Here is a 24,295-nt window from a genome sequence, read left to right on the forward strand (position 1 = left end):
AGTATACGCTGGGGCTTTACAAGCAGAATCAGGCACGGTGGGGGGCCCGTCTCAATGAATTTCAGCGCGCAGTGGGCTCACTCGCAAGTAGACCCCTGGATCCTTCAGGTGATATCTCAGGGGTACAAATTAGAATTCGAGACGTCTCCCCCTCGCCGTTTCCTAAAGTCGGCTTTACCGATGTCTCCTTCTGACAGGGAGACAGTTTTGGAAGCCATTCACAAGCTGTATTCCCAGCAGGTGATAATCAAGATACCCCTCCTGCAACAGGGAACGGGGTATTATTCCACACTGTTGTGGTACCGAAGCCGGACGGCTCGGTGAGACCGATTCTAAATCTAAAATCTTTGAACACTTACATACAGAGGTTCAAATTCAAGATTGAGTCACTCAGAGCAGTGATTGCGAACCTGGAAGAAGGGGACTACATGATGTCTCGGGACATCAAGGATGCTTACCTTCATGTCAAAATTTACCCTTCTCACCAAGGGTACCTCAGGTTTATGGTACAGAACTGTCACTATCAGTTCAGACGCTGCCGTATGGATGGTCCACGGCACCCCGGGTCTTTACCAAGGTAATGGCCGAAATGATGATATTCCTTCGAAGGAAGTGAATTTTAGTTATCCCTTCCTTGGACAATTCCCTGATAAGGGTAAGATCCAGGGAACAGTTGGAGGTCGGTGTAGCACTATCTCAGGTAGTGTTGCGGCAGCACGATTGGATTCTCAATATTCCAAAATCGCACCTGGTTCCGACGACGTGTCTTCTGTTCCTAGGGATGATCCTGGACACAGTCCAGAAAAAGGTGTTTCTCCCGGAGGAGAAAGCCAGGGAGTTATCCGAGCTAGTCAGGAACCTCCTAAAACCGAGCCAAGTCTCAGTGCATCAATGCACAAGGGTTCTGGGTAAAATGGTGGCTTCCTACGAAGCAATCCCATTCGGCAGATTCCACGCAAGAACTTTCCAGTGGGACCTGCTGGACAAATGGTCCGGATCGCATCTTCAGATGCATCAGCGGATAACCCTGTCACCAAGGACAAGGGTGTCCCTCCTGTGGTGGTTGCAGAGTGCTCATCTTCTAGAGGGCCGCAGATTAGGCATTCAGGACTGGGTCCTGGTGACCACGGATGCCAGCCTGCGAGGCTGGGGAGCAGTCACACAGGGAAGGAATATCCAGGGCTTATGGTCAAGCCTGGAGACATCACTTCACATAAATATCCTGAAGCTAAGGGACATTTACAATGCTCTAAGCTTAGCAAGACCTCTGCTTCAAGGTCAGCCAGTGTTGATCCAGTCGGACAACATCACGGCAGTCACCCACGTAAACAGACAGGGTGGCACAAGAAGCAGGAGGGCAATGGCAGAAGCTGCAAGGATTCTTCGCTGGGCGGAAAATCATGTGATAGCACTGTCAGCAGTATTCATTCCGGGAGTGGACAACTGGGAAGCAGACTTCCTCAGCACGACCTCCACCCGGGAGAGTGGGGACTTCACCCAGAAGTCTTCCACATGATTAAAAACTCGACAGGTATTGCGCCAGGTCCAGGGACCCTCAGGCAATAAGCTGTAGACGCTCTGGTAACACCGTGGGTGTACCAGTCAGGGTATGTGTTCCCTCCTCTGCCTCTCATACCCAAGGTACTGAGATTGATAAGATGGAGAGGAGTAAGCACTATATTCGTGGTTCCGGATTGGCCAAGAAGGACTTGGAAACCGGAACTTCAAGAGATGCTCACGGAGGATCCGTGGCCTCTACCTCTAAGAAGGGACCTGCTCCAGCAAGGACCCTGTCTGTTCCAAGACTTACCGCGGCTGCGTTTGACGGCATGGCGGTTGAACGCCGGATCCTGAAGGAAAAAAGGCATTCCGGATGAAGTCATCCCTATCCTGATCAAAGCCAGGAAGGATGTAACCGCAAAAACATTATCACCGCAATTGGCGAAAATATGTTGCGTGGTGCGAGGCCAGTAAGGCCCGACGGAGGAAATTCAACTGGGTCGATTCCTACATTTCCTGCAAACAGGAGTGTCTATGGGCCTGAAATTGGGGTCCATTAAGGTTCAAATTTCGGCCCTGTCAATTTTCTTCCAAAAAAAAAAAAAGAACTAGCTTCAGTCCCTGAAGTTCAGACGTTTGTAAAAGGGGTACTGCATATACAGCCTCCTTTTGTGCCTCCAGTGGCACTTTGGGATCTCAATGTAGTTTTGGGTTCCAAAAGTCACATTGGTTTGAACCACTTAAATCTGTGGAGTTAAAATATCTCACATGGAAAGTGGTCATGCTGTTGGCCCTGGCCTGGGCCAGGCGCGTGTCAGAATTGGCGGCTTTATCCTGAAAAAGCCCTTATCTGATTTTCCATTCGGACAGGGCGGAATTGAGGACTCGTCCTCAGTTTCTCCCCAAGGTGGTTTCAGCGTCTCACCTGAACCAACCTATTGGTGGTGCCTGCGGCTACTAGGGACTTGGAGGCCTCCAAGTTGCTAGACGTTGTCAGTGCCCTGAAAATATATGTTTCCAGGACGGCTGGAGTCAGGAAATCTGACTCGCTGTTTATCCTGTGTGCACCCAACAAGCTGGGTGCTCCTGCTTCTAAGCAGACTATTGCTCGTTGGATTTGTAGTACAATTCAGCTTGCACATTCTGTGGCAGGCCTGCCACAGCCAAAAATCTGTAAATGCCCACTCCACAAGGAAGGTGGGCTCATCTTGGGCGGCTGCCCGAGGGGTCTCGGCTTTACAACTTTGCCGAGCAGCTACTTGGTCAGGAGCAAATACGTTTGTAAAATTCTACAAAATTGATATCCTGGCTGAGGAGGACCTGGAGTTCTCTCATTTGGTGCTGCAGAGTCATCCGCACTCTCCCGCCCGTTTGGGAGCTTTGGTATAATCCCCATGGTCCTTACGGAGTCCCCAGCATCCACTTAGGACGTTAGAGAAAATAAGAATTTACTTACCGATAATTCTATTTCTCATAGTCCGTAGTGGATGCTGGGCGCCCATCCCAAGTGCTGATTGTCTGCAATACTTGTACATCGTTATTGTTACAAAAATCGGGTTATTATTGTTGTGAGCCATCTTTCAGAGGCTCCTCTGTTATCATGCTGTTAACTGGGTTCAGATCACAGGTTATACGGTGTGATTGGTGTGGCTGGTATGAGTCTTACCCGGGATTCAAAATCCTTCCTTATTGTGTACGCTCGTCCGGGCACAGTATCCTAACTGAGGCTTGGAGGAGGGTCATAGGGGGAGGAGCCAGTGCACACCAGATAGTCCTAAAGCTTTCTTTAGATGTGCCCAGTCTCCTGCGGAGCCGCTATTCCCCATGGTCCTTACGGAGTCCCCAGCATCCACTACGGACTATGAGAAATAGAATTATCGGTAAGTAAATTCTTATTTTTAGGCTTTGTGAAATAACAAAATGTGAACAGTGTAAAAGAAAATGTAACAGAATAATTAACATGTATATAAGGATACTAGATTATGTCACATAATACAAAAGTCGTAGCAAATACTTAGGCTACCAGACCAAAATCGGAACTTCTGGAATAAGTGCACCTTTAAACATCTCCCAATTAATACAGCATAATTCAACCCAAAATGTATTCATATAGAACCAAGATCTCCCTACCCAGTGGTGGTTTGTGCAGTTGCCCTAGTAATTCAGGAAATCCCATGCAAGTATTGTCCTTATCCCACTACTGACAAACATCAGACCTCAGAGGATGTTCAGATTTCCTCTGCATAGAGATAAGTGCTGTTTCGGTTATTACTTTAGTCTTAATTGTCTATATAAGGAGTAAATTCTTCTAATCTGACACCTATGAGATCTGTCAGGATGACTGACGAAGAGATAATCTGGCCATACAATAGGTCGATATCGTGTACGAATGCACTTTCTCTACTGTCCTAGGGGATACTGGGATGGTATTAGTACCATGGGGTATAGATAAGGTCCATTGGAGCCTTGGCACTTTAAATTTCTTCAGAGTGTGCAGGATCCTCCCCTCTATGCCCCACCTGCAGACTCAGTTTAGAAAAATGTGCCCAAGGAGCCGGGTGCATTCTCCCGAGCTCCAGAGTTTTTTCAAAATGTATTTTAGTTTGTTTTCAGGCAGGACTGGTTGGCACCAGTCTACCTGCATCGTGGGACTTGGGGGGGAGGGGGGGCGGGGAGAGCGTTACCAACCTCTTGAAGGGTTAATGGTCCGGATCTCCACTGACAGGACAGAGCTCCTGAAGGGGGTTGTTTCGCTCACCTATAGCGGTGTGCGCTCTCCCTCACAGCATGCCGCCATCCCTAATTGCTAAACTGAAGACGCTGAGTGGTCAGATGGTAGCGTTAGGGCGGCGGACACAAAGCTTAAGGCTGCTGTTGTCCCTCCATGCAAGCCCACACTGGCACTAATGCTGAAAAGTGGTTTTAACCCCATTTTCTTTGCAAATATTACCCTGCCAGTATAATCTATTGCGGGAACAACGCACGCCATTAAGGGGGCGGGGCTTCCCGGAGAGTGGGACCAGCGGCTCAGGGTGCCATTTCCTACTGCAAGGAAGCACTGCTCCTCCTAGGGACCCTCAAAAGCACCTTGTATGGTACCAAGGGGGTTTGTGGTGGGGTAGAGCGATATACTGTATGTGTATATAATAATCTAGGTTTTTTATCTAAGGTTTCTAGTTATTGCCCGGCAAAGCACTGCTTTTGCTGACTAGGCAAGGTGTGCTGGTTTCTCCCTCTGTCTCATTCCTAACAGGCTCTCTCTGGGTTACTGTGTTTTTAACCAGTTCCTGTGTTTGTGTGTGTATGTATGTATATGTATATATATATATATATATATATATATATATATATATATATATATATATATATATATATATATATATACACTGATGTGCAGTAGGTCAGGAGAGAGTCAATTGCCAGTCCTGCAGCACAAAGTTTTCCCCTCCCCTGGGGGGGAGAGGGGGGAGAGAACTCTGTTGTGTGCACAGTGCAGCCCCCCTTCACAGTGAAACAGCACTCAAGAGCCAGCATGGCTACACTAAATGATAGGAATGATTACAGACATATCATCTGAACTGGCTACTGCCAGGCAGGAGGGGCAAGATTTAAAAGAAGTCTATGACTGATTTTATGTTTAAGAATTCAGACCACAGGCCAGCCTCTCGGCCCCCTGTACTTATTTCACAAAAAGTACATTACCCCAGGTTCTAGTCTGTATCTGATGACGAGATGCCAGATCTGGAAGAGGGGGAGGTGGATGTAGATATGAGGGACGGTACTGTCTCAGGGAGTGGAAGCTCTTATCTACTCTATTTGAGATGTACTGAATATCCCTGATAAGGAGCCAGACACAGTAAAAGTATTGTTTTTTTTTTAATGTAAAAACAAAACCTCCTGCTACTTTCCTAAAGGGGGGTACTGACGGGGGAGATGTGTGCTGAGTGATCTTAACACAGACCGCCCAGCACACATCGCTCTGCATAGCACGTTGTGCTGAGCGAGGGGACAGACTGACGGGGTGCCGCTCACTTCACACAGCGGTGAAGTGAGCGACCCGCTAGATTGAGCCTGCATGCAGGCTCAATCTAGCACCGGCGATAGCGATGCGCGCTATCGCTGGGGGGCATACACGCGGCAGATCCGTGCTTAAAATCTAAGCAATCTAGTCAGATTGCTTAGATTTTAAACACGGATCTCTCCGTGTGTACCCTCCTTAACTCAAAGGAATTAAACATACTCTTTAGAGTAACGTGGGTTCATCCTGACATGAAATTTCAGATCCCTGTGAGGTTGCTGAAGTCCTTTCCTTTTCCCCTTGAGGATAGGAAGGTTTGGAAAATCCACCTGCAGTGGATACTTTAATGTCCTAGCTGTCACGTAAGATTGTGTTTCCTGTACCTGGAGCTATCTCCTTAAAAGACCCTGCTGATCATAAAATTGAGACATCTCTCAAATCCATTTGCACAGCAGTGGGAGTTGCTCAGAGACCCACAATTGCATGTGAATGATTACTAGGGTCATTGTTAAATGGACGGGTAATATACTGAAAGGTTTTGACACGATGCCTCAGGATGAGATTATCACACTCCTGCGACATGTACAGGATTCTGCATACAGTATTTTATGTGTGTAGCAGTCTAGGATATAGGCCTGATCATCAATGCATGCTCAATGGCTATGGTGGTGTCAGCGCACAGAGCGTTATGGCTGCGTCGGTGGACAGCAGACGCTGATTCTAAGAGAGGTGTAGAGAGCCTTCCCTTTACAGGGGATGCTTTGTTCGGTGATGAACTGAACAAGTGCATTTCACATGCTACGGCTGGTAAGTCCACCTATCTCCCGTCTGCAGCTCCGCCAGCTGGACGTGCTTACCCAGGCCCCAGTCTACAGTCCTTTCGGGTTGCCAGATTTAAGGGCAAGGCTAGAGGTACCTCCAACGCCCCTAGAGGACCCAAAGGTATACTGCGCAGACCAGCAGCCCCTGGTTCACAGGAGCAGTGCTCAGGCTCAGCCTCTTCCATGCCATCAGCATGACTGTAGACCCCAGATTCTGAGAGCCTTACAGGTGGGAGCTCGTCTCAAATATTTCAGCCACATTTTGGGCAGGCTCCTACCAGGACCCCTGGTTGAAGGACCTACTCTCCCAGGGCTACAGGTTAGAGTTATAAGCGCTCCCACCTCACAGAATTCTTCAGGTCAGGCTTACCAGTTTCACACGAAACAAGAGTAACTGTGCAAGAAGACATACAAAAACTTACGGGCGCAGGTCATTGTTCCAGTTCCGCCTCAACTCCAAAACAGGGGTTATTATTCCAGCCTGTTTGTGGTACCGAAACCAGACTGTTCGGTACGGCTGATCTTCAACCTTCCTGAACCTGTTCTTCTGAGTGTTCCACTTAAAGATAAAGAGAGCGGTGGTCATCCCGAAATGGCCGCCTCATCAGGCTTACCTCAGGTTGGCATTGCAGGACAGTCACTACCAGGTCCAAGCCTTGCCTTTCGGTCTCTCAACGGTACCAAGGGTGTGTACTGGGGTGATGGCAGAGATGTCGCTACAACTCTGCAAGCAGGGAGTGATCATTGTTCCGTAATTGGACGATCTCCTCATAACGGCTCTGTCCAGAGCACAGTTGATGGAAAGTATCAGCCATTCAATACGACTTCTCACGGATCACGGGTGGATTTTCAATCTGCAGAAATCCCGCCTAGAAACTTTGCAGAGGCTTTGGTTCTTGGTAATGATTCTGGGCACACTGTCTCATAAAGTGTTCCTTCCTATAGACAAGGCAAAGGCAATTCAGACGATGGTTCGTTCCATTCTGAAGCCGAACAAAATCTCAGTACATCTTTCCATACGCCTGCTGGAAAAGATGATGGCCTCCTACTAGGCAATGCGGTACGGAAGATTCCTTGTGTGGCTCCCTGATGTCACGTGTTTTGGATAGCCAATAAGATTCGGTTTTGAGAACAGAGTAAAACCGAGTAAAACCGTATCCGCTCTTCACTAATGCACAACCATTCCAGCTGGATCTGCTGGACAAATGGTCAGGGCACATCTGCACATGCGCCAGATGATTTGCTTTCTCCCAAAGCCAGGATTTCCCTCTTATGGTGGTTGCAGATCTCCCACCTGGTGGAGGGGTCGACACTTTGGAATTCAGGATTGGATTCTGTTGGCAACGGTTGCAAGCCACCGAGGTTAGGGTGCAGTGACCCAAGGGGCTCAGTTCCACGGTAGGTGGTCGGCTTGAGAGGCCTTCCTTCTGATAAATGTTCTGGAACTCAGGGCGCTTTACATTGCCCTTCTGCAGGCCTTTTCTATCCTTCAGTATTGGGCCATAACGGTCTGCACTCGGGGGAATGGGGCCTCCACCCACAAGTGTTTCAGCAGATATTTCATCAGTGGGGCTACTCGCAACTCAACATGTTGGCTCACCAAGAAGCTTCTGCATTCCTGTTCCAGGACGAGGGATCCACAGGCCGCAGCAGTGGAAGCTCTGATGCCGCCGTTGATTTACCAGTTGGTGTATTTGTTCCCTCCAGTTCCTCTACTTACCAGAGTTCTCGAAGGACTTAATGGAAAAGAGTTCAGGCAATTCTGATTGCCCCAGACTGACCCCGCAGGGCCTGGTAAGCAGACCTCCTGGCATTGTCACTTGAAGGCCCCTGGCCCCCGCCAATTCAGGATGATCTTCTTACACAAGGGCCGTTAGTCTATCCAGACTTACCACGGCTACATTTATTGGAATGGAAGTTGATTGGGAGGTTTTTGCCAGGAAAGGGATTCCGGGCAAGGTTTTCTCGACTATGGCCCAAGCCGGGCAGATGGTCACATAAAAACATTACCATCGCATATGGGAGACCTGTGTCTCTTGGTGTGAGGGTAGACAGTATTCTGCTGTGGATTTTCGTCTGGGATGTTTCTTGCATTTCCTGCAGGCTGTTGTGTTGGGCCTACGTTTAGGCTCCATAACAGTTCAGATCTCAGCCATGTCCTTTTCTTACAGGGAAATATTGGCTGTTCTCCCAGTAGCCCAGACGTTCTTGAAGGGTGTCCTTCATATTTGACCACCATTTGTGCATCCCACGGCACCGTGGGATCTGAATTTGGTTCTGACCTGTCTCCAATCGGATTGATTTGAACCTTTCCACAAGGTGGACATGGAGTATTTGACGTGTAAGGCTATCATGTTGTTGGCCTTGGCCTATGCGAGGCGTGTTTCGGACTTAGGGGCCTTATCCTGTAAGATTCCTTCTCTGGTGTTTCATGAGGATAGAGCGGAGCTCAGAACTCGCTAGACATTCTTGCCTGAGATGGTGTCGGCATTTCATATCAGTTCGCCGATAGTGGTCGATTTGGTTCGGGCTTTGGAGATTTATGTAGAGGACAGCTTGTCTCGGTAAATCAGACTCGTGTTTTTTGTTCTCTATGATGCTTCAGGGATTGGTTGTCCTGCTTTGAAGCAGTCTTTTGCATGTTGGATCAGGCTTACGATGCAACAGGCTTACTCTTCGGCGGCCTTGCCGCTGCCGAGGTCTGTCCAGGCCCACTCCACACGGTCGGTGGGTTCTTCCTGGGCGGCTGCCTGGGATGTCTCGACTTTACAGTTGTGCCAGGCAGCTTCTTGGTCAGGTTTGAACATGTTTACAGGTTCAACCCCTTTGCTACGGAGGACCTTCAGGTTGGTCAAATAGTTTTGCAGGGGTCTCAGCACTCTCCCACCCGGTCTGGGGTCTTTGGGACTTCCCCATGGTACTAAGACCATCCCATTATCCCCTAGGATGTTAGAGAAAATAGGATTTTAATACCTACCAGTAAATCCTTTTCTCGTAGTTCGTATGATTCCTCATATGCTGCATTGTGTGCACATCGTGCATGTTTTGGGTACGATTGCGATGTGCTGTCCCGCAGGTCGTGCGTCGCATCCTCAGATTATACGTGCAGCCCATATTATCTGTCATAATTGTGTGCACATCGTACCATGTTTTATGAACATACGATGCATCGTACGATTTCGAGTGGCATTTCCCTGGACATTTTTCTTCTTTGTGAGGCACACAATAGATCTTTAATAACTGGTCGTTAGCACATTGTGTGTCCCTCGTGTGTCTGGGACTGCCAGGGAGCTACCAGGAGGTTGAAGGGATATTGTGATATGACTAGCATCAGATGCGGGTCATCCTCATGTATGGCCAGCAATACAGACAGGTTTGAGAGAGAGCTCTGGGCGTGCATTTCCCCCAAAACCACCTACAACAGCGGGAGCTCTTTTTTTTTTTTTTTTTTTGGTTCCTGTCTCATGCGTCTGTTTATGTGTGTTTATTTTGCTTATATATGAGTTAATGTCATCTCTGCATGTGAGCAACATACACTTTCATGCTCTTCCTACCTTTCCCATTTTCAGACCTTGTGGGTGTCCGGTGGCTTAATGTAGGCACTCAGACAGCCTTCCTGCCAACAGGTTAGAGTTGCTGCCAGCGTAGTAGGTCATAGAAGCTGATTTTCTTTCTTATATACAGTTTTGCTATTAGGGCATGCTAAAACTGTCTGTATGCTGGGATGTGTAGTTCCACAAAAGCTTGGTGGCAGGATGTTGAATACCCCTGCTGTATAGTAAAGTGGTCTACCATGGCACAGGCTCTGTGCTAAACAACAGGATATTGTACCCAAAGCCGTAAGCTCTGTTGTGTTTGTTATTCATATTCACTCTAGGGTCATTGTGCTGTAATATTTTGTGGTATCACTGTTTTGAACTGGTAGGCTTGAGTGTGGGGACACCATTGTATAATGTATTAGTAGTAATGGTGAGTGATAAAATGTCTCTCATTTCTTCTAGTACGGATGGTGTGTAGCTTTTAGCCAACTTTGTGTTGAATGCCAACGGTGACCATATCCGTCCAGCAGTTTCACAATCTCTTGAGATGACTCCTATTTGGTGTCCTAAGCAGGCACTGTAAGAGTGATGGGTCAGTTATTAACCGCTTGTCCCAATATTTATTTTTCTTTCCAGAATTGTCTTAGGTCTGTGCTTGAACAAATAGCAGCTTATGGTCAAGTTGTCTTTAGGCTGCAGAAGTTTATGGATGAGGTCACAGGTCACTGCTCTGAGAATTCATTGCCGGGGACCCTGCCAACTCCCAAAAAAACTGCTGAAGCTCCATTCCGGACATACCAGGCCTTCATGTGGGCGTTGTATAAATATTTCATGAGTTTTAAAGAAGAACTTGCTGATATTGAGAAATGCATTATTAACAAAGGTACTTGTTCATTATTAGATGTTCTAAGTCTACACTAGACCCAATAATATAATTATATTTGCTAAGGACATTGTATTAGACTATCTACAACAGCACTGCATTTCTGTTTTTCTTTTTGTTTTCTTGGTTTAGATGAAACGGTCACCTTAGCACTAGTGGTTGACAAGTTGGCTCCTCGGCTTGCACAATTGAAAGTGCTGCACAAAGTGTTCAGCACTGGCATTGCAGAAGTGCCTCCAGACACAAGGAATGTTGTGAGAGCATCTCATCTCCTTAATACCCTGTATAAAGCTATTCTGGAGTATGACAATGTGGGAGAGGCCTCTGAGCAGACGGTAGGCAATCCTATTCTGAACTATGGTTCCCGGGTGTCCTGTTATTGCTGTGATAGTTCATTGTGCAAATAAACCACTTCATTTGGGATAAAAGTAGGGGTAAATGCTTATAGTAAGTTTTCAACTGTTAAGTTTTGTCACAATTAGAGGGGTTGTCCTCTGCTTATTGAATGAGAGTTTGGTTACTGCATGGTTGCGCAACGGTTACATATGTACAGATGAAATATAAGCCATATAATACATGCCGGTGCAATGTAGTGATGTGGGGTATAGGCTAAGTAGGAGTCTGGAACATCAAACAGTTAACTATTTCTCTGACGTTCTAGTGGATGCTGGGAACTCCGTAAGGACCATGGGGAATAGCGGGCTCCGAAGGAGACTGGGCACTCTAAGAAAGAATTAGGACTACCTGGCGTGCACTGGCTCCTCCCTCTATGCCCCTCCTCCAGACCTCAGTTAGAATCTGTGCCCGGCTCGAGCTGGTTGCACACTAGGGTCTCTCCTGAGCTTCTAGTAAAAAAAGGGTATTATGTTTGGGGAGAAAAAGTTCAAGTTCAAAATGGAATCGCTCAGGGCGGTTATTGCAAGCCTGGACGAAGGGGATTACATGGTATCACTGGACATCAAGGATGCTTACCTGCATGTCCCCATTTACCCTCCTCACCAGGAGTACCTCAGATTTGTGGTACAGGACTGTCATTACCAATTCCAGACGTTGCCGTTTGGTCTGTCCACGGCACCGAGGGTATTTACTAAGGTAATGGCCGAAATGATGATACTATTTCGAAAAAAGGGAGTTTTAATTATCCCGTACTTGGACGATCTCCTTATAAAGGCGAGGTCCAGGGAGCAGTTGTTGGTCGGCGTAGCACTATCTCGGGAAGTGCTACAACAGCACGGCTGGATTCTGAATATTCCAAAGTCGCAGCTGGTTCCTACAACGCGTCTACTGTTCCTGGGGATGGTTCTGGACACAGACCAGAAAAAAGTGTTTCTCCCGGAGGAGAAAGCCAAGGAGTTGTCATCTCTAGTCAGAGACCTCCTGAAACCAAAACAGGTGTCTGTGCATCACTGCACGCGAGTCCTGGGAAAGATGGTAGCTTCCTACGAAGCAATTCCATTTGGCAGGTTCCATGCAAGGATCTTTCAGTGGGATCTGTTGGACAAGTGGTCCGGATCGCATCTTCAGATGCATCGGCTGATAACCCTGTCTCCAAGGACCAGGGTGTCTCTGCTGTGGTGGCTGCAGAGTGCTCATCTTCTAGAGGGCCGCAGATTTGGCATACAGGACTGGGTCCTGGTGACCACGGATGCCAGCCTTCGAGGCTGGGGGGCAGTCACACAGGGAAGAAACTTCCAAGGACTATGGTCAAGCCAGGAGACTTCCCTACACATAAATATTCTGGAACTAAGGGCCATTTACAATGCCCTAAGTCAGGCAAGACCCCTACTTCAACACCAGCCGGTGCTGATCCAGTCAGACAACATCACGGCGGTAGCCCATGTAAACCGACAGGGCGACACAAGAAGCAGGTTGGCGATGGCAGAAGCCACAAGGATTCTCCGATGGGCGGAAAATCACGTGATAGCACTGTCAGCAGTGTTCATTCCGGGAGTGGACAACTGGGAAGCAGACTTCCTCAGCAGACACGACCTCCACCCGGGAGAGTGGGGACTTCATCCAGAAGTCTTCAAAATGATTGTAAACCGTTGGGAAAGGCCTCAGGTGGACATGATGGCGTCCCGCCTCAACAAAAAACTAAAAAGATATTGCGCCAGGTCAAGGGACCCTCAGGCGATAGCTGTGGACGCTCTAGTGACACCGTGGGTGTACCAGTCGGTTTATGTGTTCCCTCCTCTGCCTCTCATACCCAAGGTACTGAGAATAATAAGAAGGAGAGGAGTAAGAACTATACTCGTGGTTCCGGATTGGCCAAGAAGAGCTTGGTACCCAGAACTTCAAGAAATGATCTCAGAGGACCCATGGCCTCTGCCGCTCAGACAGGACCTGCTGCAGCAGGGGCCCTGTCTGTTCCAAGACTTACCGCGGCTGCGTTTGACGGCATGGCGGTTGAACACCGGATCCTAAAAGAAAAGGGCATTCCGGAGGAAGTCATTCCTACACTGATTAAAGCTAGGAAAGATGTGACCGCAAAACATTATCACCGCATATGGCGAAAATATGTTGCTTGGTGTGAGGCTATGAAGGCCCCCACAGAAGAATTTCAGCTGGGTCGATTTCTGCACTTCCTACAGTCAGGGGTGACTATGGGCCTAAAATTGGGTTCCATTAAGGTCCAGATTTCGGCTCTGTCGATTTTCTTCCAAAAAGAACTGGCTTCACTGCCTGAAGTTCAGACTTTTTTAAAGGGAGTGCTGCATATTCAGCCCACTTTTGTGCCCCCAGTGGCACCTTGGGATCTCAACGTGGTGTTGGATTTCCTAAAGTCGCATTGGTTTGAGCCATTTAAAACCGTGGAGATAAAGTACCTCACGTGGAAGGTGGTCATGCTGTTGGCCTTGGCGTCGGCCAGGCGTGTATCAGAATTGGCGGCTTTGTCATGTAAAAGCCCTTATCTGATTTTTCATATGGATAGGGCGGAATTGAGGACTCGTTCCCAATTCCTTCCTAAGGTGGTATCAGCTTTTCATGTGAACCAACCTATTGTGGTGCCTGCGGCTACTCGGGACTTGGAGGATTCCAAGTTGCTGGACGTAGTCAGGGCCCTGAAAATATGTTTCCAGGACGGCTAGAGTCAGAAAAACTGACTCGCTATTTATCCTGTATGCACCCAACAAGCTGGGTGCTCCTGCTTCAAAGCAGACTATTGCTCGCTGGATCTGTAGCACGATTCAACTTGCACATTCGGCGGCTGGACTGCCGCATCCTAAATCGGTAAAAGCCCATTCCACGAGGAAGGTGGGCTCTTCTTGGGCGGCTGCCCGAGGGGTCTCGACTTTACAACTTTGCCGAGCTGCTACTTGGTCGGGTTCAAACACGTTTGCAAAATTCTACAAGTTTGATACCCTGGCTGAGGAGGACCTTGAGTTTGCTCATTCGGTGCTGCAGAGTCATCCGCACTCTCCCGCCCGTTTGGGAGCTTTGGTATAATCCCCATGGTCCTTACGGAGTTCCCAGCATCCACTAGGACGTCAGAGAAAATAAGAATTTACTCACCGGTAATTCTATTTCTCGTAGTCCGTAGTGGATGCTGGGCGCCCATCCCAAGTGTGGATTGTCTGCAATACTTGTATATAGTTATTGCCTAACTAAAGGGTTATTGTTTGGAGCCATCTATTCGAGAGGCTCAGTTGTTGTTCATACTGTTCACTGGGTATAGTATCACGAGTTGTACGGTGTGATTGGTGTGGCTGGTATGAGTCTTACCCGGGATTCCAAATCCTTTCCTTCTTGTGTCAGCTCTTCCGGGCACAGTTTCCCTAACTGAGGTCTGGAGGAGGGGCATAGAGGGAGGAGCCAGTGCACACCAGGTAGTCCTAATTCTTTCTTAGAGTGCCCAGTCTCCTTCGGAGCCCGCTATTCCCCATGGTCCTTACGGAGTTCCCAGCATCCACTACGCACTACGAGAAATAGAATTACCGGTGAGTAAATTCTTATTTTTTCAGCCCAGGCTCCCTCTTCTCCTACATCCAGCGCCAGGCCAGCCAGTTTCGTTTTGGTCCCTTGCAGGAGCGGGCACTATTGGAAGAGGGGCTGCTTTTAAGCAGCCTAAACTTTTATTTCCTTTATTTTATTTTATTATTTTTTTGAGTTGTCAGCGCTAGGTGTCCGGTAGCCACAGCACTGACAAGCTGGTCAGTGTCCTTGGCCGGGTCCTCCTCTGCACATGGAGCCGCAGCAGAGCACCACAGGGGACAGGTAAGCACAGCTCCCTACCTGCCGGCGATGAAAGCCACATTGAAGCTGATTTCCCTGCCGGGAAGAAGGCCATTTGCCCTGGGGCTCCATGTCAAAGGTGCGGGAGGCTCTCCCCGTTAGCTTCTCCTGCTTTCCCTCTTCTAGGCATCCTGCCACTGGGTTTTCTCCTCCTCTCCCCTCCACAGATAAGATGCTGAGCAGCCATTTTACTTCCCTACCTGCAGCAGCAAGCCTCCGGAGAGTTGGCTCTCTATATACCTCCTTCCAGTGGTCAGTTTATACAGTTAGTCCCTTCCTGCCAACTGGGGTTGGATTATTCAGCATTCACAGCCTATTTATTGCTGCATTGAATGTATCTGTGTGCTTGCTTATAGTGTTTACTATTCAATTTGCATTTTCTACACTGTGCCCCCTGTTCTTTTCACATTACAGCTAGTCACATTGTGTTTCTCTTACGTCCTAGAGTATGCTGGGGTCCACATTAGTACCATGGGGTATAGACTGGTCCACCAGGAGCCATTGGCACTTTAAGAGTGTGAGAGTGTGGCCTGGCTCCTCCCTCTATGCCCCTCCTACCAGACTTAGTTTAGAAAATGTGCCCGGAGGAGCCGGTCACAGCTAGGGGAGCTCTCCAGAGTTTCCTTAGTAAAAGTTATTTTTTAGAGTTTGTTTTACAGGGAGGCTGCTGGCAACAGCCTCCCTGCAGCGAGGGACTTAGGGGGGGAGCAGTGTCCGTCCTGCGGGGTCTGAGCCACTGTCTCCGCTGACTGGACACTGAGCTCCAGAGGGAATAGATCGTTCCCCGCCACAGGGGATCGCTCACCCCAGCAGCATTCCGCCACCCCCTTGCAGAGCTGAAGATTGTGGCGAGTGAGACACCGAACCCCCTAGCAAGCGGGGGGCCGGTGTGAAGATGGCGGCATCAGGGTAGGAGCGCAGTATTAACCGCGCTCCGGAAGGCTCAGCGGTACATTGTGTGGCGCTGTGAGGGGTGCCCTTGAGCCAGCGCCTGCACCCTATGCTGGTCACTCAGCCTATGAAGAGCGGGAAGACCGCTCCATTTTGGGGGCAGAGCATCTCCTCAGAGCGGATTCAGCAGTGTTCAGCGCCATTTTCCTGCCTGCACAGCGCTGTCCAGGAAAGAAGCAAGTCCCTCCACAGCAATCTCCAGCTATCTCACGGTACCAGGGGATTGTTGAAGGGGGGGAGGCTGCTAAACGGTTGTGTAACCTATTAAGGTACACAGTCAGCGCTCATAAGGGTTCTCCCTTATATGTATAAAAGCGCTGTGTGTGGTTTGGCTCCAATCTTTGTGTCTCTCTTGCCATTCCATTCTTGGGGAGAAACTCTGTCTGTATCCCCTGTGTGTGTGTGGAGTGTTTGTGGTCACCAATAGCAATGTCCAGGGACTCTGTGTCATATGCTGCAGAGGATTTGTCCTCTCAAGATGATGCCATTCCATTTAATCAGAATTGCACTGATTTAGCACAGATTCCAGCAAGGGAGCCGGAATGGTTATCCTCTATCAAAAATATGATTTCTCAAATTTCACAGAGGGTTGCACAAAATGAATCTGCTACCCAGGTGCTGCAGAATATGGCAGTCTAGCCCAGTTCTGGTACCTCAGGTCCCCCCGCTGTGTACTCCCATAAGTGTCCTTTAGCACAAATAATGCAGGATGACACCGATACAGATTCTGACGGTGATGATGGGGTACGGGGGACCGCATCTCTTGCTAAGGGGGTGCAGTTGATGATAGAGGCCATTAGGGATGTGTTGAATATTAATGATACACCACCTGCGCAGGTTGAGGAGTGTTACTTCACTGAGAATAAGAAAGCCTCGCTAATCTTCCCTGCATCAAAAGAATTAAATACTGTTTTTGAAAAGGCTTTGGAAAACCCTGAGAATAAATTCCAGATCCCTAAGAGGGTTCAGGTGGCATTTCCTTTCCCTGTTGAGGATAGGAAAAAATGGGAAAACCTGCCTATTGTGGACGCGTCAGTATCCAGACTTTCAAAAAATGTGGTGTTGCCTGTTCCGGGACCTACCGCCTTGAAAGAGCTGGCTGATCGTAATATTGATAATACGCTCAAATCTATGTACACGGCTTCAGGGGCTATACTGCGTCCCACTATTGCCAGTGCTTGGATTGCCAAAGCTATAGTAAAGTGGTCTGGCACCTTACTTGAAGATTTGGATACTATGGATAAGGATGATGTTGGCTTATTTTTGCGCAACATTCAGGGTTCAGCGGGATTTCTGGTGGAATCCATGAAAGTTCTGGCTTCCATGGCTGCAGGAATTTCTTCCAAGTCGGTCTCAGCGCGGCGGGGACTGTGGCTACGTCAATGGTCTGCCGACACAGAATCCAGGAAAAGTGTGGAGTCCCTACCGTATGCAGGTCAGGCTCTCTTTGGGGAAGCGCTAGATGCGTGGATTTCCACGGCTACAGCGGGTAAGTCTCCCTTTCTTCCCCCAGCTGCTCCTGCTCCGAAGAAACGGTTTCTTCACCTACATCACAACCCTTTCGGACTACGAAGCCCAGAAAGGCCAGGCCGTCCAACACCTTCTTTCGGGGAGGTAGGCCCAAGTCCAAGAGACCCGCTACGGCAGGTTCCCAGGAACAGAAACCTATTTCAGGTACACCAAAGTCCTCCGCATGACGGTGGACTGCTGGTCCCGGAGGTGGGGCCGGTGGGAGCTAAACTCAGGCAATTCAGTCACATCTCGGTGTTGTCCGGCCTGGATCCCTGGGTGCAAGATATTGTGTCCCAGGGGTACAGGCTGGAGTTTCAAAATCTCTCCCCTCAGCGATTTTTCAAATCAGGTTTACCAGCTCTGCAGTCCTACAAGCCGCCGTCCAGAAGTTGGTGGAGTCACAAGTCATTGTGCCCGTAAACACCTCATATACACAACAAGGGTTACTATTCGAACCTTTTCGTGGTACCGAAACCGGATGGTTTGGTCAGGCCCATTCTGAACCTAAAGTCACTAAACCTCTTTCTGATGGAGTTCAAGTTCAAAATGGAGTCTCTAAGAGCGGTGATATCAGGTCTGGAAGAGGTGGAATTCCTGGTATCCCTGGATATCAAGGATGCGTACCTCCACATTTCCGATCTGGCTGCCGCATCAGGCGTATCTCCGCTTTGCCGTGTTGGACTGTCATTTCCAGTTCCAAGCCCTGCCATTCGGCCTCTCAACGGCACCGAGGGTATTCACCAAGGTGATGGCAGAGATGATGGTTCTCCTTCGCAGACAGGAGGTGAACATCATTCCATATCTGGACGATCTGCTGATAAAGGCAAAGTCCAGGGAGAAACTATTGAGGTCCATTGCTCTCACGACCGACCTTCTCAGTGTCCACGGTTGGACTCTTAACCTTTCAAAATCACACTTGGAACCAACCAGGAGGTTGTCCTTTCTGGGGATGATCCTCGACACGGAAGTACAGAGGGTATTTCTTCCACTGGAAAAAGCGTTGGTGATACAAACAATGGTCCGGGATGTCATGAAGCCAGCCTGGGTGACGGTTCATCAATGCATTCGCCTTCTGGGAAACATGGTGGCCTCTTACGAGGCTCTCCAGTACGGAAGGTTTCATGCTCGGCCTTTCCAACTGGATCTCCTGGACAAGCTGTCAGGATCTCATTTGCACATGCACCTGAGAATTCGTCTGTCGCCAGGATTTCGTTCCTCTGGTGGCTCCAAACTACCTCACCTTCTGGAGGGCCGCAGGTTCGGGATTCAGGACTGGATCCTTCTAACCACGGATGCAAACCTCCGGGGCTGGGGCGCAGTCACTCAAGGGGAGACCTTCCAAGAAAGGTGGTCAATTCTGGAAGTTGGCCTTCCGATCAACATTCTGGAACTAAGAGCCGTATACAACAGTCTTCTTCAGGTGGCCCATCTTCTAAGAAATCGGGCCATTCAAGTGCAGTCAGACAATGTAACAACAGTGGCTTACATAAACCGACAGGGCGGAACGAAGAGCAGAGCTGCAATGTCAGAGGTAACAAGAATCATCCTCTGGGCAGAAAAACACGCGTTGGTGCTGTCAGCAATCTTCATTCCGGGAATAGACAGCTGGGAAGCAGACTTCCTCAGCAGACACGATCTCCATCTAGGGGATTGGGGTCTCCATCCGGAGGTGTTCAAAGACATAACAGACCTTTGGGGATTACCCCAAATAGACATGATGGCCTCTCGTCTCAACATGAAGCTTCAGCGTTATTGTTCCAGGTCGAGGGACCCGCAAGCAATGGCAGTAGACGCCCTGGTGTCTCCGTGGGTGTTCCAGTCGGTGTACGTGTTTCCACCACTCCCACTCATCCCAAGAATCCTAAAGCTCATAAGGAGTCCATGTCCGTTTACTCCTGCATGCTGTTTCTGGGCTCCCTGGTTTCCACCTTTGACATGGTTGAAGAATGCTCAGTTTCAATCCAGGCCTCTTCAGTTGGAGGTTCTGGCACAATTGAACAAATCGGCTGATCAAAACACAGACTATCATCTCTCGGGGTGGTCCGACACATCCTCTTGTGGTGGCTTCAAACATCCCACTTAGATGAGGGTCGTCCCTTTTGGATTCTGGATAAGTATCTCCTCACCACTGGCGCAAGTCTTCACAGGTGGGAAGCAGTAACATGTCAACAATCCTTTCATGGTCGGTGGATGGCTCGAGAGTTGACTCCCAGTCAACATTCTAGAACTCTGAGCAGTCTTCAGTGCTCTTTCTGTAGCTCTGCTGCTCTTCCAGCATTGTCCGGCACATGTGCAGACAACGCAACGGCTGTTGTCCATATCAACCATCAGGGTGGCAGTTGCGACACCATGAAGGATGTGAGTTGCAGAGTGTCATCTCCCAGCTCTTTTGGCTGTCTTAATTCCCGGAGTCCAAAATTGGGAAGCAGACTTCCTTAGCCGCCAGGACGTTCACTCAGTCGAGCGCGCTCTATATCCAGACGCCTTTCAGCTCCTAGTTCATCGATGGGGCTTGCTGGACGTCGACTTAGTGGTGTCTCGGCTCAACTACAAGCTTCTGCAGTACTGACCTTGCAGCAGGGATCCGGGGGCTCTTTTGGTGGACGCTTTGGCAGTTTGGTGTCTTTCTTTTTCATGTACATCTATCTCTTCTCAAGTTCTCCACAAATTAAAGCTGGAGGGTGGCACTAATCCTGGTTGCCCTTGATTGGCCCAGACGGGGTTGGTCTGTGAATCTCCTCGGTCTCTCTGCCAATGCTTCGCTGCGTCTTCCTCTGTGGCAGGACCTTATGTCTCAGGGTCCATGCCTCCATCTGGCTCTGTCATGCCTCGTTTTGACTGGGTGGCTTTTGAGACAATCATCATGAAGGGCTATGGGATTCATTAATATCAAACTGCTGGCAGTTGTCAAAAAAGATGGGATTCTCCAGATAGGTTATTTTTACCATATTACAGGCCGTAAACCCTCCTCTGCTCATATTTATCACAGGTTTGGCGACTGTATTACTCCTGTTGTTCGGCTCTGAGTTTTAATCCCAGGTCATTTAGTTTCTCCCGAATACTCTCCTTTCTGCAGGCGAGTTTGGACTTGAGTCTTTACCTCTGTTTTTGAAAGTGTTTTCAGCCCTGTCTGTCCTCTTTCAAAGGCAGGTTGCATTTTTGCCAGATGTCCAGACTTTCTTGCAAGGTGTCCTCCATGTCCAGCCCCCAGTTTGTTCTTCCAGTGGCTCTATGGGTGCTTCAGGCTTTTCAGTTGTCTCCCTTTGAGCCCTTGGAATCCGTGGACATTCACTGGCTTACATGAAAGACTGTCTTCCTCCTTGCCATAGCTTTGGCCTGGTGGGTGTCAGTCTTGAGCATGTTGTTGTGTCGCTCTCCATTTCTGGTCTTTCATTTGGACTGGGCTGTTCTTAGGACGCGATTGGTCTTCCTCCAGAAAGTGGTTTCTCTATTCCACATCAATCAAGAGATCGTGGTTCCAGCCTTTCAAGCACTGGATGCTTCTCCGGAGGCGTCCTTTTTAGATGTTGTATGTGCCCTCTGGTTTTATGTTGACAGAACTTGGGAAATCTACAAATAGCCTACTACTTTTTGTCCTCTATGACTTTCACAATCTAGCTACTAAGCAGATCTTAGCCCGATGGCTCAGTTTGACCATCCGCCACGATTATGCTGCGGCGGACCCTGCCGTGGAGACTTCTCATTCCACCTGGTTGGTTGCTACTTCTTGGCAGTTCGCCATGGCACCTTTGCCGATCAGCTATGTAAGGCGGCTGTGTGGGCTTCTTCCCACGCATTTCTTAAATTTTATTCAGTTGACACCTTTGCCTCCGGGAATGTGGCCTTTGGGCGACAGGTTCTCAGCGCAGCTCAGGAGGGTCCCCTCCTTTTAAGAGAATAGCTTTTGGACTTCCGGGGGCGGAGCCAGCGAGTATGGCTGCTTTTTAATACAGCTCCCTGAGCTGATACAAAATCCTCCACAATCCCCTAATTTTGGCGCTAATTTCGACATCTGGACATCATATTCCTGTTGCCTGCATCTTAGGGAACACTGGGATATCGAAATTGTCACGAGGCTAAAGGATTGCCCCGGAGTCAGGCCATCGACAGAGACGGCCAGCATGACCGCCAGCATGGCGTTGGCGCGAAAGTGATGTTGGCTGTGTAGCGGGGCGCACACGGCCTGAGGACACCCATCGCTATTTGGACACAACGCCTTCTTGTCCTACAACTGCTATTGCCCTGGGGGAACGCGCCGCTGTGAGCGGTGGAACGGGACGCTGATCGGGACAAGCTGGGGGCATCCCGGACGGATGACGTGGCCCCTGCAGCATTACCCACCGAGTCGCTGGATCGTGAGTACTTCCCTGCTTGCGGATCTTAAAGAACGTACATCGCCTATTGGAGACGGAGTTCGGGTCCATTACAACGGACGAGTGACTGCCTTCTGACCTGTCTACGCCACGAACTGCCTGAAATCCGCTCTGTCCTGGGGGAGCTTCACAGCGGTCACAGACAGCGGCACTGAGAGGCAGAGTTACCCGGCCGCATGCAGGGACACTCGCGGGGAAGACTAGCCTGAGTTCAGTGACGACGAGCACAAGGCGCTTGGACTTACGGGGCTCACCACGACTCACCTCCCTGATCCAAGCATACACGGCTCACGCTGGTCTTTTGCTCGTTCTCCCCCAGGTACTAACTTTGTATGTATTACCCCCTTCCTTTTCCATTAACAGCTCTTAACACTGCATACACTCTCCCTATACTTTAGCCCGTTCCCCCCTTTTGTGTTTCCCGTCCCCCCCCCTTCCTTGCTCTCCCTCCCTACTCCGTGATCCCTCTTGATTTCCCCTCTCCTCTGGTCCCTCCATAACTCCTGGCCAACAGGGATTTTATTGCGGCCAGAAAGCTGTCACATCATGAACAGTGATTGCGGGAAGCTGCAGGGTGAGCTGCTTTGAGCTGTTCTGTGGACTGCTCACAACCTGGCTCCAGTTTTTCTCCCACATCTATCTGAAAACGCAGACTATCCGGGACAATAGTGGAACTGCATGTGATCTCTTAAATTGACAGACTACTGTGGTTTGAAATATTCCGTTGCTCAACTCTTGTCTAGACTGTACTACCGACTAGTGGTTAACTACTAGCAAGTTGCTCAGTTACGTTTTGTTAACTTTCTTCCTTCACTGATACTGCTTGCTTGTGTCTTTTTCTTTTAAACTATGCAACCTATGGTTATTCTCACATGATTATTTATATCCAGCGAGCTAGTGTACTGCCCTGGGTTTTACCTCCACCTGGTGGTTACGAGACGTCATGACTATGACGTGCCTCAATCTGTATATTATGTGAATTGATGTTTGATTTTTTTTTTATTTTGCTGAGTGGCTCTGACATATCTTCCAACTTGAGCTCTTACGTGAGGTGTTTTATTATCATATACCACCTTGTGTTTATATCGGGGCCTTTCTACCCTTGTGTATAGCGGTCTAGCGACCGAGGGATGGACAAATACGTCCATAAGACTTCAACGGTTATACCTTCCCAGTCCTCAGTGAATACAAGAATGAGTAAAAATAAAAACAGTGCGGGGAAACCTAACCCCCCCCCCCCCTCCAGCTGTGGGCAATTCCCAGGACCAGCCTCAGGAAACAGAGGCTCTGCCTGACCAGCCCTCTTTAATGCATATGGCACAGGAGCTCTCGCGACTCCTGATGCCCCAAATTGACAAGAAACTTGAAAATATCCCTCTAATTGACAAGAGGTTGGAACAGATACAAACACTACTAGACTCCACACTTACAAAGATTGATCAGAACACCTCACGGATAAATTCCTTAGAGCAAAGGGTTAGTGACGGGGAGGACCAGATACATACACTCCAACGTTCCACTGACACCCAAGATTCATCCCTTAAGGCTTTGCAGGCAAAAATAGATGACCTTGAGAACAGGGACAGGAGATCGAATTTACGCTTCGTGGGCATCCCCGAAGTAATCAGGGACGGACAGTTATCAGATTTTATAATAAATGACCTATTCTTAGCTCTAGATATCGCAGATTCCCCATTTCTGCCACACATTGAAAGGGCACATAGAATTGGTCCTACTTGCCCTGATGTTGATGTGAAACCAAGGCCTGTCATCGCAAAGTTTATGGATTTCCGCATGAAGGAACATGTTTTGCGCTCCTACCGCAAAATCCCGCAATTGCTAGTGAATGGCAAACGTATTTTGCTTTTTCAAGATTTCGCTGCCTCTGTTGCGCATAAGAGGAGAGAGTTTTCTGATGTTTGCAAATTGCTTCACGAGAGCAATACTAGATTTGCGCTGATGTATCCAGCTAAATTGCGTATTCATGACAATGGTCGCACACTACTATTTGCTGATCCTGTTACTGCCAAATCCCACGTCACACGTATGTTGAATCCTGGAAACCCGTAACACAAAGGATAGCTATAATGCTACTGCATGTTTACTACCCTAGGTTGGGTTATCTTCCACAATTGAGAGACCATAGGGCCCGTTCTATGCTACTCAGCTTAACCTTAAGTAACATATTTAATATTGTTATGGCCCTCGACAGCGCTACCGGAGTCTAGATATTTTGGTACTCCATACCTTGTACCCTGAGTTGGTTTAGTTTTCACATGAGTGAGGCCTTTGGTCTCATTATATGCTCTTTCGGGATTTCTCTGCCTCTGTTGCGCAAGAGAGGAGAGAGTTTTCTGACGTTTGCAGGATGCTTCACGAGAGCAATACTAAATTTGCGTTGATGTATCCAGCTAAGTTGAGGGTGCATGACAATGGCCGCACGCTACTATTTGCTGATCCAGTTT

General features: G+C 48.8%; 1 protein-coding gene across 1 annotated transcript in view; it reads left to right on the plus strand.

Moving 5' to 3' along the window:
- TUBGCP5 (tubulin gamma complex component 5) overlaps window positions 1-24,295 on the plus strand; it is a 195,050-nt gene that overhangs the window by 104,619 nt on the left and 66,136 nt on the right. The window contains exons 10-11 of the mRNA XM_063953273.1: window positions 10,515-10,761; window positions 10,894-11,096. Of these exons, the coding sequence (XP_063809343.1) occupies window positions 10,515-10,761; window positions 10,894-11,096 (450 nt within the window). The remainder of the gene's footprint in view (window positions 1-10,514; window positions 10,762-10,893; window positions 11,097-24,295) is intronic.

This window comes from Pseudophryne corroboree, chromosome 2 (genome assembly GCF_028390025.1).
Source record: "Pseudophryne corroboree isolate aPseCor3 chromosome 2, aPseCor3.hap2, whole genome shotgun sequence".
Taxonomy (NCBI): domain Eukaryota; kingdom Metazoa; phylum Chordata; class Amphibia; order Anura; family Myobatrachidae; genus Pseudophryne; species Pseudophryne corroboree.